Raw genomic sequence first — 15,549 nt, forward strand, 5'->3', positions numbered from 1 at the left:
CCTCCTGCTCCTGCTGTTGTGCAATCGGTTCTCCCTCCCTCTCTCCATGAGTGGCCATGGTGCACTGGCTCAAGCAGGCTGCCTGGCCACTCTTTATACAGGCTGTCGGCTCCCCATTGGAACCAGCAGTCTGAGGCCACCCGACCCCGCGACTATTTTCCCGTTCTCCACGGGAGACGCTTACCCGCTGGGCGGGCTTTAATTGGCCCACCCGCCTGGGGAAAATGGCGGCGCGGCCCATTTCTCCAGCAACAATCGCCCGTCCGCCCACCGCTGAGTCAGTCAGGCCCGACCGACCGACAAACGGAAAATTCTGGTCCTTTTGAAAAGACACAGAGAGAGAGAGAGAGAGAGCTGAAAAGCAACAAGAGAATTTCCTAAATTGACTCATTAAACACTTTCAATTATATAATTAGATATTATTACAAATTGGATAGATACAAACAAATTTTCCCAATGTCTAAAATTTTCAGTAATTATAATTAATCAGAGGTTCCTGTGCAATTAGCTAAGAATATTCCCTGTTCATTGTCAGCAAGCTTATAACGTACAAGTGTTTGAAAGTAATCACCTCAGGCCTGGGCAATTCATCTTGAAGTAGGAAACAGGGGATAAAAGTAGTTGGCTTTAATGATTCTGCAGCTGGGAAAAACACTCAGCGTGATGTCTGATAAAAATGCATTTACCAGATATTAATTCTTACATGATATATGCTTGGATATTTCCCTGTGGTCAAGTACGGAATTACTTTAAGTGTTCATAATTACATCACAGTCTAAACTGAAGGATGACTGTTTATACTGTATGTGTCGCTGTCCGTCCTACCGGCCGTCACTTGCAAAATAAATGAAGTAAAATGGTACAAAGATTGCCCCACTAATTCCCTGGGTTATATGGCAGAGGGAAATGGCCACCTGGGAATGATCTCAAGGCATTAGTTCCCCTTGTAGTTTACGATGTTATCTGAACCATTCAGTGTGATTGCTGCCTTGAAATCACATCCAGCTATCCATTACTCTGAATGTAAACAGGTTTGCAAAGGGTAAAACAGGGAGTGAGGCAGGAAATGTATCGCGCTTCAGCTAAAACTTAATCTGATGATGTGGTTCAGTAGGACATGATTTAATGATGGAAATCTAAAAAAAAGTATACACACACATATAATAATCCTACAGATAGCAAGGTTGAGAACTGATGCTGATTATAATTTTTAAATAGTTTATAAATAACCAATATTCACAAATGAGACTGAATGCAAGCCTCCAACGAACACGTTGAGTATGACCCAAGGATACAGAGCTAATTAGAGCCAAGCCCTTTGCGGCTGACGTCAGGAAGCACTTCTTCACACAAAAGGTAGTGGAAATCTGGAACTCTCTCCCCAAAAAGCTGCTGAGGCTGGAGGTCAACTGAAGCTTTCAAATCGGAGATCGATAGATTTTTGTTAGGCCAGGATATGAAGGGTTACAGAACCAAGACAGGTATATATGAAGGTCCTGATCAGCCACAATCTAACTGACTGAACATGAAAGGGCTGAATGGCCTCCTCCTGTTCCCACATACGGTCTAGACTCTAGTTTGTGAACAAGTCTACTTCCACATGGTAACAGCACATAATCTCTTCCCCCATGGCAGTAGTAAGTATGAGTACCTTTTATTTCTGTAGCGCTCAGTGTCAGCAAAAATGCTACTCTGTTATTTTACTAATCGCAATGTTCACTTTCCAATCACTTAAACTGGCTGCTCAGAAAATCCCTGACGACCTCAGGGGTTACTACGTTTCAGAGCTGAGGCTCCCGTGTGATTGTCCAGGAAGTTAGCGGTGGCGAACATCAGCGCTGGCTGCTCTTGGTACTTCAGTCCCAATGAGTTTTCGGAGGCGTGTGATTTCCTGCTTGTACCTGCATTATTTAACAAAACGGTCAAACGGTAATGTAATTTTTTTTTAAAAAGACATGCATTTGTATATCGCCTTTCACAACCACTGGACCCATTTACAGCCAATGAAATACTTTTGAAGTATAGTCACTTGTAACTTAGGAAGCATAGCAGCCAATTTGTGCACAATCAGCAATGTGATAATGACCAGTGTCATGAAGCTATTAATGTACATAATATTTTTGGAAAATATTTTTCTTTTAAAATAGAGGTTTAGACTGTGGATACGTCTTAATTGGATTATAGGCAGCTGGTCTGGGTGTTTTGATGTGTGCTAGTTTTGAGATGTACGAGAGGTAGAGTGCATTTGCATTTTGTTGAATAGAGCATTCAAGAAGGCAAATGAAATCTGGCACCCAGCTAGCAGAGACCAAACAATATGTTTATATTACTAATAAAATTGGTACTATGAAAGGGGTTTTATTGTTAGAAGAGGTAGAGTTCGAAGAGACTGGTGATACAATCAGAATTTACATTCAATGAGATGTGCTGGATATAACCGATAGCAGTTTTGTGTGTGCAGAGCAGAGGCAATGTAAGGTCAAAGCAGCTGTAAGCCTACAACTGTCTGCACAGGAACCAAAGTGAAAGAAACTTCATTTTGAATTTGTAAGGTGAAAATGCTTTGCCTGGTGTCTGGTTAAAAATCTATGGGTTGCTGTTGCCTTAATGGAGATTAGTTTGGGAATTTGTTACAAGTTATTATAGTAGTAATTTTTTAGCCACGTGTATGTGTTTAATGTGTTGTAACTTAATAAAATGTTTCATTTAGTTTAATATAAAACCTCACGAGAACTGGTGGTCTGATTCCTGAATTTAGAGCTGCATCTCAGACATACCACTTAAAGTTATTGGTTATGACAGTTGTTTGAAGTTTCCCTCTGGGAGTTTTAAATAACTCAGCTTTACCAACTGCATCGGTCATAACAGCCAGATACTCTGTTTTTTTGTGACATTGACTGAAGGATAAATATTGGCCCAGACACCAAGGATAATGCCCCTGTTCATCTTCAAACTACTCCCATGGGATCTTATACATCCACCTGAGCAGACAAATGGGGCCTCGGTTTAATATCTCATCCAAAAGGCAGCACACCCTCAGTGCTGCACCAGAGTGTCAACCTAGATTTGGATGCTTAAGCCTCTGGTGGGGGACTTGGACTCACAGCCTTCTGATTCAGGCATGAGTGCTACTAACTGAGCCACAGCTCAGTTAACTTATATAATTCTGAAGGCAGGATTCTGCCTTAATTAAACAATCAGGAGACGCACACAGGGAATTCACCCAGCACTTTGGAGGAGGCAGGGAAGCTTGGAAAATGGAAAAAAAATGTCAGGCTGGCTCCCTGAAGTGTTCCCAACTCCTTGCACTTTTATCAGAGATGCCTTCAGAGCAGTGATGGCAATCTGCCCAATAGCGGCAGCGAGCGAGTTAACAGATTTTTGGAGGCAGTCAGCGGGTATTTCTGGAAGGCTATGGAATTTTTGCCGGCAGCGAATGGGATCCTCACTGTGTCTGCAGCTCGTCCATTCACAGGCGGGGAGAGCAGAGTTGGAGGCCGGTGCACCAGGATGCAGCATTCGATGCAGTGGTCCCTTTAAAAAGGACAAAATTGGCAATTCTCAGGACATCGGCAGGCAAATGCTTGCAATTGTTGGCTTGTCACCTGCGGACGGATCCACGGGATGGCGCTGGGCAGGGAGAAGCAGGCTTCCAGGTTCCATCTACAGTATGGGCCACCAACCTTCCTGTGCCGCCCTTTCCTGCTGCATTCACCTCAGCAGCCCCCAGCATTCAAAGCGGGGCTGGCGTTCGCCCTTCATTTCGGGCGTTCCGATTGTCCTCAGGCCAGCCGCCGTCCCTAATTGAACAGCACACCCTCGAAAGAGCTTCTTACTTGGCCTCCTCTGGGGAGATCCCACCCATGTCACGCCTCTCGCACGTCTGCGTTCAACTCCCAGAAATCAGCCCAGTGTCAGGCTCGTGACTCGAACAGGAAAATTCCGCTCCGGGATTCCCCACTGTCAACAAATGTACAAAAGTACCCCCCCTTTTGAAAGGGTCACAATTAGTAATAAAAACTGAGGAAAGCAAAGGAAAACTTATAAAATTAAATAACCTGGTCACCCATGCCCGCCAGTCGCGGAAGGGCTCAGAATGCCAGAAGGAAGATAGGATTATGGGACTGGGATATGTTGCAAATCCGACATTTTCAAATCAAAACAGTCGGCGGGATTTTCCGCTCCCGCCCGCTGTTGGGATGGTCCGGTCCCGCCGCAAGTCAATGGGCTTCCGGCTGGGGCACCGCCTCGCCCACGGTGGGTCCCACCCACAATGGGGTCGGAAAACCCCGGCCAGTGTCTTTCCGCAGGCTGCTGGTCACATTGACAGGAGGCTCCAACTCTGTCACAGCCCATACTCAAAAAGCCCATGAGGTGGACTTGCCTGGCTGGGCACTGCAATAAGCCTGTGTTGGCGCCACAGGGTGGGTTTCACAAGTCCTCACCCACTGTGAGCCTTTGTCAGAAATTGCAGGCCACCCATTTTCGAATACACACACACAGTAAGCAAAGGGTATCTTGCCATTAGTGGGGCAACGAATAACTTACCATATGTCTACTGCAACGGGAATATTTTCAATACAGTAAACAAAATAAAAGAAAATAAATCTCATGGCAGCATGGTTGAGGGAGAACATTAATGTAATTATCTCTAGTTAAGTGAGTGCACCCTCCCTTGTGCATAAATTGGTAGTAATGCAACAGATATAACAATGTCAATGCCAATCGCTTATTATTACGCCTAGAACATGTGTTCACACACACACTGAGTGTTGAAGGACTGTCACAATTAGTCAGTGGAGACAGTGTTACTGAAAAGGACCTTTTTTTTGAATCATGGCAATCCTAACCCTTACTCTAGTAACTACTGCTCTTTCACGTTCACTACTTCTTTACTTAGTGTAAAAATGCTCATTGTCCATCTTTTTGTTCGTTATGGTCTGCAATCTCCTCCAGCCTCAGAACCTTCCAAGATATCTGCGCTCCTCTAATTCTAGCCTCTTCTGTATCCCCAGTTATATAATTGCTCCGACACTGGTGACTGTGCTTTCAGTTGCCTAGGCCCCACGCTCTAGAATTCCCTTCCTATACCTCTCCACCTCTGTGCCTTGCTTTCCTCCTTTAAGACAAACCTACTTCTTTGACCAAGCTTCTGGTCATCTGACCTGTTATTGCCTTATGTGGCTCATGGTCACTTTGTTCTATAACGCTCTTGTGAAATGGCTTGGGACTTTTCATCTCGTTAAAGGCGCTATGTTATTATAAGTTGTTGTTGTTGGTCTGTGGATCAAAATATTCCAATCCAATAATTTTCCTCATGAGCAACACCATGAAGGATGAAATGTTGTTATGGCCGCTAGACTTTATAAGATGGTTATGTTTTAAACTGTTTCTTTTAATTTAAGGTAAATCAGAATGCCCTGGAATGGGGGATGGTGTGAAGTTTTACTGAACTCTGCCCGGTGACAAGCCCAGGCAACCTGGTTGCCCTGGGAACAGGGTCCCAGGTCAAAACTTAATGAAAGTCACCACAAACTTTAACACCTGGATTAGATGGCCTTGTTGATACAGACTCACAGGCTCTCAGAGTCAGTGAGACCAAAGGATTTGGGGGACGTAGACCCACAACAGGCGTTGTTATGCCAAGCAGAAAAGGGGGCTGCTTTTAGGTTCACAACCAAGTGAAGGGCTGGTGAGGACGGAACCCATGTTCAAGGAAGCAGGGATTTTGACAGAATCACCAGAGGATACCTTACATTCAATTATGCTCAAAGGGTTGAGTGAAGAAGGCTTTGTTTAAAAGGACATTGGAAGATTCCTTGGCGAAGCAGGGAGAAGGGATCCTGTTAACACCGGGAGGAGTTGGGCTTTAAACTTAAAACTACATGTCTACTGAGAGTGCGGTGTAATGCATGAGCATGGTGGGTGGTTTTTGGTTGTGTTAGGAAGTTAAAGGTGGGATATCTATTTTGTAGTTTAGTGCGTTAGTTGCCTATTAAATACTGTTTAGTTGATATTGATTTTAGTTAGTTTGTTACTGTAAAAGGCTTAAAAAGGTGAAATCTTGTTGTGTGATTCTTTGTGTAGGTCACTGGGAAACCCATATCTCTTTTTAAAAGTTATCGGTTTCGACTGGGATCATGAAAATGCAGATGCACCAAGCTATTGTTAATTTATTGGAGTTGCAGTATTTATTGTGCATCACAGACAATAAATTTGGTTCTTTGAGTTTCAGTCTTTAAGAAAGAAAAAAGTGAGTAGAGTTAAACATGTGTAGCAACTTTTACAATGATATGAAATGGAACCTTGTGGCAGTAAAACTGATGTTGTTTAACTTCCAAAATGATTAATGCCTCTTAATGTTATGTGGATAGACTCTCCTTAGAGAAGAGAAGGTTGAGAGAAGATTTGGTAGAGGCATTCAAAATCTTGAGGGGACTGGACAGAGTAGACGGGGAGAAACTGTTCCCATTGGTGGAAGGGTCGAGAACCAGAGGGCACTGATTTAAGACACCTGGCAAAGGAAGCAGAGACGACATGAGGAATCATGGTTAGGAGCTGGAATGCACTGCCTGAGGATGTGGTCGAGGCAGGTTCAAGTGTGGTTTTCAAATGAGAATTGAATAATTAACCCACGAGTAAAATGTTTCACAGGGCTACTGGGAAAAGGGAGGGGAGGGTAGAACTAACTGAGCTGCTCTTACAGAGGACCACCACAGACACCAAAGGCCAAAGGACCTTCTTCTATGATGTAACCATCCTATGATTCTATGAATATAGACATGAGTCACATGTTTAACAAGCAGATATCTGCCTCTCCTTTCATGGGTACTGCCAAATCAAGAAAACTCCTCAAACCAAATTACAAATAGTAAATATTAACTTCATAAAGTTGTCAGAATGTAAAATATTCTAAATTTTCACGTAATAAATATTCATTTCCAGCACTGAATTTACGATGATTAATGTTCTCCGGTAGCATAATGATTAATGCACTCACATAAAAATTATCTGTGCAATTTTAATTTAACCATGAATCCACTTGGATTAATTACTTTGTTAAATGACACATGACAGGAATTTTAGGCCAATGACTGAATTGGTAGCAAGGAGAAGAAATAATCTGTGTTTACATTGCGGCTTCCACGCCCTTAGGATTTAAACACATTTCTGGTGTGATAGGGGAGTCAGAAGATAGGCACATTGAAAAAGACTTTGTTGGGGAAAGGTGAGTTGACATCAGTCAGAGGCATGGTATGAAAAACGAAAGCAGATTTGCGGTCTCATTCAGTTGAAATCCCTCTAAATAATGTGCAGTCTGACTTCACCTGCCCAGGTGTTTATCCACGTATTCCTGCAGTTCAGCCAACTGCTCCTCTGCAACTGTGACTCGTGAGATCAACTGAGCGCGCTCACGTTCCAATTCCTCCTGTGGATAAAAGCCACTGTTAATATATTAACGGTCCTCAAACTCTTGACTGTCTACCAGCGCACCAGATCTATTCACATTCAAGGGCCCGAATTTTTGCTGGTCAGGCACGCGCGATTGGCGGGTCCAGGAGTGGACAGGAAGCGGGCCCCTGACCTCGATCTTCCCCCGGCCAGATTTCACGCTGACTGACCAATTAACAGCCATCCAGCGTGAAACGCACACTGAGAAAGGCTCAGCACTGTCGATGGGGTGGGGGCGGGAAGAGGGCGGGCACTGATGTCACCACGGGTGATGGTGAACGCTTCTAGTTAGCTCCCTGAAGGCAGACAGCTGTGTCAGGGAGCTGCAGAGACCTCCACAGGATAAACAAAACAACAAAAATGCTGCAAAATATGTCCATGCAGCACAATCAAGCACTTGAAAGCACACCTCATAAAAAAACCCAGTCCCTAGATATCTCTTTTTATTTTATTTCTTTTTATTACGGAGATTTCATCCCGCCCTGGATCGAGGTTTGAGCAAAAATGTAAATGCCTGGTCCGTCCGCCAACCATAAAAGTGGACGGGCCACAAAAATAAAAATCGCTTTCAAATCCCCCCTTAATGGCCTTAATTTCCTGTTTAATAGTCGACGGGCGTGCTTCCGACTGTCATGCACGCCCGCCGAGCGAGATATTGCACGATGACATCGGGACGTTCGCCCGCAGGACTTAAAATTCCGGCCTTGGATTTCTCTGCCAGGGAATTGCATTGTTCCATGTTATTGAGCTCCCATTAAACTTCTCTCTTTGTCGCTGACAATGCCATTTGGAGGTCTAGGTGGGCTACATTGTAGGGCGTGCCACAGCCCATTCACGATGCCACTTCCTCAAAGAGATCGAGGAGGTTGCCTAGGTAGGGTTTTGTGAATCCATGTTGGCTTCTGTTTCCTCGGGTATATCGTAGGGTGCTCCTCAGGTTTTCGCTTTACAGTTAGTTCCATTATTTAACACGGGATGGAATTGAGACCGTTAGTTCTGTAGTTACTAGTGTCTGCATTATTCTGCCATTTTAAATATGAGCAACGCACTTGCCTATTTATAATCAACTGGTACTTCTCCAGTTTCCAGTGACTCCTTCATAATAGTTATCAGAAATCTCCTCTCTTGCCCCTTTCATCAATAGATAAATGCGATATATCCTCTATTCGTTTAAAACCCTTTTAGCCTGACTCAGATTTCTAACCCATATCTATCTGCCGTTTTATTTTATTATAAATGCCTGAGAAGGACATGTTGCTCATTCCTTCCACTGTGAACAGTTATAGCAAGTAGTCATTCAGAATATTAGCTATCTTGTGCCTACCCCCCATTTTCATTTCATTCCTGCCTTATGGTTTACTCTGTTTTGACTGTCTTATTATTACAGTACTAGAAGATGCCATTCTGTTTATCCCCCGATACTATTCTTTCTTTCCTGAGTCTATATTTGCTCCATCTGATCACCCTTTTAACATGTTTCCAGGAACACAGGACTTAGGAGGAGTAGGCCATTCAGCCCTTCGAGTCTGCTCCACCATTCGTTAAGATTATGGCTGATCTGGTTGTGGCCTTAACTCCACTTTTCTGTCTGACCCACATAACCCTTAACTCCCCTGCCTAACAAAAACCTGTCTAACTCTGCCTTGGATAATCTCGATGACCTGCCTCCACTGCTTTCCGGGGAAGAAAATTCCTCAGACTAATGACCCATAGAGAAGAAAAAAATCTCCTCATCTCAGTTTTTAAAAGGGAGACCTCTTTTTCTTAAACTGTGTCCCTTAGTTCTAATCTTCCCACAAATGGAAACATCCAACCAATATCTACTCTATCAAGTCCCCTCAGGAACTTATATGTTTCAATAAGATCACCTCTCATTCTTCTCAACTCCAGTGGGTATAGGCCCAACCTGTTCAACCTTTCTTCATAGGACAAGCCCTTCATCCCAGGAATCAGTCAAGTGAACCTCCATCTGTACTGTTTCTAAAGCAGGTATATGTTTTTTCAGGTAAGGAGACCAAAACTGTACACTGTGTTCCAGGTGTGGTCTCAACTAGGCCCTGTACAGCTGCAGTAAAACTTAAACAGAATTACCTGGAAAAACTCAGCATGTCTGGCAGCATCGGCGGAGAAGAAAAGAGTTGACGTTTCAAGTCCTCACGACCCTTCAGCAGAACTGAGTAAAGTTAGGAGAGGGGTGAAATATAAGCTGGTTTAAGGTGGGGGAGGGGGGGAGAAGTTGGGGGTGTTGTTTGTAGGGACGAGCAAGCAGTGATAGGAGCAGATAATCAAAAGATATCACAGACAAAAGGACAAAGAGATGTTGAAGGTGGTGATATCTAAGAAAATGTGCTAATTAAGAATGGATGGCAGGACACTCAAGGTACAGCTCTAGTGGGGGTGGGGTGGAAAGACTGACAGGGTATTACAGTTACAGATTTAAAAATAATGGAAATAGGTGGGAAAAGAAAAATCTATATAAATTATTGGAAAAAACAAAAGGGAGGGGGAAGAAACGGAAAGGGGGTGGGGATGGGGGAGGGAGTTCAACATCTAAAGTTGTTGAATTCAATATTCAGTCCGGAAGGCTGTAAAGTGCCTAGTCGGAAGATGAGGTGCTGTTCCTCCGGTTTGCGTTGGGCTTCACTGGAACAATGCAGCAAGCCAAGGACAAACATGTGGGCAAGAGAGCAGGGTGGAGTGTTGAAATGGCAAGCGACAGGGAGGTTTGGGTCTTTCTTGCGGACAGACCGCAGGTGTTCTGCAAAGCGGTCGCCCAGTTTGCGTTTGGTCTCTCCAATGTAGAGGGGACCGCATTGGGAGCAATGAATGCAGTAGACTAAGTTAGGGGAAATGCAAGTGAAATGCTGCTTCACTTGAAAGGAGTGTTTGGGCCCTTGGACGGTGAGGAGAGAGGAAGTGAAGGGGCAGGTGTTGCATCTTCTGCGTGGGCATGGGGAGGTGCCATAGGTGGGGGTTGAGGAGTAGGGGGTGATGGAAGAGTGGACCAGAGTGTCCCGGAGGGAACGATCCCTATGGAATGCCGCCAGTGGGGGTGAAGGGAAGATGTGTTTGGTGGTGGCATCATGCTGGAGTTGGCGGAAATGGCGGAGGATGATCCTTTGAATGCGGAGGCTGGTGGGGTGATAAGTGAGGACAAGGGGGACCCTATCATGTTTCTGGGAGGGAGGAGAAGGCGTGAGGGAGGATGCGCGGGAGATGGGCCGGACACGGTTGAGGGCCCTGTTAACCACCGTTGGTGGAAAACCTCGGTTAAGGAAGAAGGAGGACATGTCAGAGGAACTGTTTTTGAAAGTAGCATCATCAGAACAGATGCGACGGAGGCGAAGGAACTGAGAGAATGGGATGGAGTCCTTACAGGAAGCGGGGTGTGAGGAGCTGTAGTCGAGGTAGCTGTGGGAGTCGGTAGGCTTGTAATGGATATTGGTGGACAGTCTATCACCAGGAATGGAGACAGAGAGGTCAAGGAAGGGAAGGGAAGTGTCAGAGATGGACCATGTGAAAATGATGGAGGGGTGGAGATTGGAAGCAAAATTAATAAATTTTTCCAGGTCCCGACGAGAACATGAAGCAGCACCGAAGTAATCATCGATGTACCGGAGAAAGAGTTGTGGGAGGGGGCCGGAGTAGGACTGGAACAAGGAATGTTCCACATATCCCATAAAGAGACAGGCATAGCTGGAGCCCATGCGGGTACCCATAGCCACACCTTTTATTTGGAGGAAGTGAGAGGAGTTAAAGGAGAAATTGTTCAGTGTGAGAACAAGTTCAGCCAGACGGAGGAGAGTAGTGGTGGATGGGGATTGTTGGGGCCTCTGTTCAAGGAAGAAGCTAAGGGCCCTCAGACCATCCTGGTGGGGGATGGAGGTGTAGAGGGATTGGACGTCCATGGTGAAGAGGAAGCGGTTGGGGCCAGGGAACTGGAAATTGTTGATGTGACGTAAGGTGTCAGAGGAATCACGGATGTAGGTGGGAAGGGACTGGACAAGGGGAGAGAGAAGGGAGTCAAGATAACGAGAAATGAGTTCCGTGGGGCAGGAACAGGCTGACACGATCGGTCTGCCGGGACAGTTCTGTTTGTGGATTTTGGGTAGAAGGTAGAAGCGAGCCGACCAAGGTTGGGCGACTATCAGGTTGGAAGCTGTGGGAGGAAGATCTCCAGAGGAGATGAGGTCAGTGACAGTCCTGGAAACAATGGCTTGATGTTCAGTGGTGGGGTCATGGTCCAGGAAGAGGTAGGAGGAAGTGTCTGCAAGTTGACGCTCAGCCTCCGCGAGGTAGAGGTCAGTGCGCCAGACAACAACAGCACCACCCTTGTCAGCGGGTTTGATGACAATGTTGGGGTTGGACCTGAGAGAACGGAGTGCAGTAAGTTCAGAGAGAGACAGATTAGAATGGTTGAGAGGAGCAGAGAAATTGAGACGGCTAATGTCATGCCGACAGTTCTCAATGTAAAGATCAAGAGAAGGTAAGAATCCAGAGGGAGGGGTCCAAGTGGAGGGAGAATATTGGAGGTGGGTAAAAGGATCCGTTGAACAGGGAGAGGACTCCTGCCCAAAGAAGTGAGCACGGAATCGAAGACGGCGGAAGAAGAATTCAGCATCGTGCCGAGCCCGAAATTCATTGAGATGAGGGCGTAAGGATATGAAACTAAGTCCTTTGCTGAGCACTGAATGTTCAGCATCGGAGAGGGGAAGATCAGGGGGTATAGTGAATACGCGGCTGGGGCTGGGATTGGAAGATGGGGTGGGGACGGACTTTTATATTCCACTCCCCTTGCAATAAACACCAACATTCCATTTGCCTTCCCAATCACTGGCTGTACCTGCACACTAAATTTTTGTGATTCATGTACCAGGACACCCTGATCCTCTGTACCACCGAGTTCTGCAATCTGTTTTTGTTTAATCTTCTATTCATCCCAGTGAACACTCTTATTTTTCTCTTCGTCATATTTGTTGAGCTCATGCTTCATAGGAAATAGGAGCAGGAGTAGGCCATTCGGCCCATCGAGCCTTTTTATGCCATTCAAACAGATCATGGGCTGACCATCTATCTACCTCAACGCCATTTCTCCCCATCATCGCCATATTCCTTGGTGTCATTAGTATCCAGAAATCTATCAAGTTCTGTCTTGAACATGCTCAGTGACTGAGCTTCCACAGCCCCCTGGGATAGAGAATTCCAAAGATTCATCACTCTGAGTGAAGAAATTCCCCCTCATCTCAGTCCTAAATGGCCTACCCCTTATTCTGAGACTGTGTCCCCTGGTTCTAGACCCGCCCCCCAGCAAGGGGAAATACCCTTCTTGCATCCAACTTGTTGAGCCCAGTAATAATTTTGTAAATTTCAACCAGATCACTTCTCATTCCTCTAAATTCTAGACAATACAGGCCCAGTCTCCTCAATCTCTCCAGATAGGACAGTTCCACACTCCCAGGAATCATTTGGTGAACCTTGGTTGCACTCCCTCTATGGCAAGTATGTCTTTCCTTAGGTATGGAGATCAAAACTGTACACAATATTCCAGGTGCGGTCTCACCAAGGTTCTATACAATTGCAGCAAGACATCTTTACTCCTGTGTTCAAATCCCCTTGCAATATAGGCCAACATACCATTAGCCTTCCTAATTGCTTGCTGCACCTGCATGCTAGCTTTTAGTGACTCATGCACAAGGATACCCAGGTCCCTTTGTACATCGACACTTCCCAATCGCTCACCATTTAAGAAGTACGCTGCATTTCAGTTTTTCCTACCAAAGTGGATAACTCACATTTTCCACATTATACTCCATCTGCCATGTTCTTGCCCACTCACTTAGCTTGCCTAAATCCCCTTGAAGCCTCTTTGCATCCTCCCCACAACTCACATTCCCACCTAGTTATCAACAAACTTGGAAACGTTACAGTTGGTCCCCACATCCAAATCACTGATGCAGACAGCAGGGAACATCTGGGGCCCAGGCACTGATTCCTGCAGTACCCCCACTAGTCCCAGCCTGCCAACCTGAGGATGACCCGTTTATTCCCACTCTCTGTTTTCTGTCCGTTAAAATGTGTCCTCCTTCTTTACTGACCCAGGGTTCTATTGCATTCCCTACTATTAGCTAATATCTTGCGGTACAAATGTCTAAGCTAAATGCTTCCACAGCTTGTCCCCATCCACAGAATCAGTTCGCTTCCCACATGGCATATCGGATGGAACCTTGCGGAGGCGACGGGGGTCTCAGCTGCCGGCTGGAGAGCCAGCCAGACGCCCCCCCACCTCCCCCCGTGTTGCCTCTTTTCGGGAAGGCCTGCACTGCGCCTTCTGCCAATCAGGCACTTGACAGGTCAGTGGTGGGCCTTCCCCCTTCTGTACTCAAGAGCGCCACCAGGGGGAGGGAGACGGTGGCTGCTGCCGATGCTACACCCATCCAAGGCCTCACGATTCAGAGTCACAGAACTAGTACAGTACTGAAGGAGGCCATTCAGCCCATCGTGTCTGCACCAGCTTTCCGAATGTGCAATTTACCTGGCAGCATTCACCCGCCTTCTCCCCGTAACCCTGCGCATTCCCCCTTTTCAGATAACAGCCTAATTCCCTGTTGAATGCTTCAATTGAACCTGCTCCCACCACACTCTCAGGCATTCCTGACCTTAACCACTCACGGGGTGAAAAATCCCCTGATTGAGGCGGAAAGGGTGGGGGTTGTGGGGGAGAAGGGTAGGCAGCTAGGGCAGGGGATGGCTTTCAGTGGCACTACCCCCACCCCCCACGCCCACCTCTTCCTGATGCCGAGTCTCTCAATCAGGAACAGAGTGCCCGTGAGCGAGGGAACCACCGCCCACCCCACAACCCTGGGAGCCCACAAGCAAACACCCCATGGTTTGTTTGTCATGCTCCCTGTATGATGAGCCCCCCCCGCACCCGCTGTTAGGTTAATACCACCAGGAGTGGGATGAGGCCCTTAATTGGGCATTTCATGCCTATTTAAAGGCCTCAACTGGTGGTGGGGTGGGAGGGCTGTCCACGGGGTGGTAACTGGGGTGAAGGTGGGAAGGCGGCAGGACCCCCAGCTGCCACCTTCTTGCCCGATTAAATGCCCCCCTCCCCCCCCCCCCGTCACCAAACTCACCATAGGGGAGGGCAGAAGATTCTGCCCATCATTTCCTTTATTCCTCGGAACACTTGAAAGTTATATTTGTTTCCATCCTCATATAAAGGCATATCAATGGAAGATGATAGTCCAAGCCCTAACTTTCCCTGATCTTCCAGATTTTTTAAAAAAATAGTTCTAAATCTGCCTTCCAATGCTTTTAATCTCGAGATTAAATTACACCACCCTTTTTAACCCCGGAACTAGATTGGACGTGTCTTTGTTCTTGGACCTATGGAGGGTTAAAATGAAGAGATTGGGACATCAGATTGTTTTACATGAACTCCCCCATTGCATTAATAGCAATTAGCAACTACAATGTTAGTCACCACAAACTATTGGATAGTTGCATTTTCAGTCCAGCAGGAGATGATTCTACAACGTAACATAACATGGATTCTGTCACACTCTATCATCAGTAACATTACAGACCTGTGTAGTAAATGTAAACTCTCTCAGCTGTTTCCTTAGTTCACTCCAGCTTTCATTACCAGCTTTCCCGCCAGTCTCTAGGCTGAAATGATTAAAAGCAGTAAATTAGAACATTCTCATTTTATTAATTTTAAGAGAATCACAGGAGGTTACAAGCAGAGAGAGGGCCATTCTTGATTAGAACAATCAGAAACCCGGGACACCCTGGTCCACTCCTCCGTCACCCCCTACTCCTCAACCTTCACTTATGGCACCTCCCCATGCCCACGCAGAAGATGCAACACCTGCCCCTTCACTTCCTCTCTCCTCACCGTCCAAGGGCCCAAACACTCCTTTCAAGTGAAGCAGCATTTCACTTGCATTTCCCCTAACTTAGTCTACTGCATTCGTTGCTCCCAATGCGGTCTCCTCTACATTGGAGAGAGCAAACGCAAACTGGGCGACCGTTTTGCGGAACACCTGCGGTCTGTCCGCAAGAAAGACCCAAACCTCCTTGTCGCTTGCCATT

At 46.1% G+C, this 15,549-nt stretch overlaps 1 protein-coding gene across 4 annotated transcripts in view; it reads right to left on the reverse strand.

Moving 5' to 3' along the window:
- Window positions 1-833: 833 nt before the first annotated feature.
- The window catches only part of ccdc78 (coiled-coil domain containing 78), a 128,790-nt gene continuing 114,074 nt past the window's right edge, over window positions 834-15,549 (reverse strand). For all 4 annotated transcript variants that reach the window (XM_078558996.1, XM_078558998.1, XM_078558995.1 and 1 more), the window contains 3 exons: window positions 15,042-15,123; window positions 7,329-7,429; window positions 834-1,901 (listed from right to left, as the gene is read on the reverse strand). In XM_078558996.1, coding sequence (XP_078415122.1) covers window positions 1,817-1,901; window positions 7,329-7,429; window positions 15,042-15,123 — 268 coding nt within the window. In that variant the 3' untranslated portion in view covers window positions 834-1,816. The remainder of the gene's footprint in view (window positions 1,902-7,328; window positions 7,430-15,041; window positions 15,124-15,549) is intronic.

This window comes from Cetorhinus maximus, chromosome 15 (genome assembly GCF_964194155.1).
Source record: "Cetorhinus maximus chromosome 15, sCetMax3.hap1.1, whole genome shotgun sequence".
NCBI classification, from domain to species: Eukaryota; Metazoa; Chordata; class Chondrichthyes; order Lamniformes; family Cetorhinidae; genus Cetorhinus; species Cetorhinus maximus.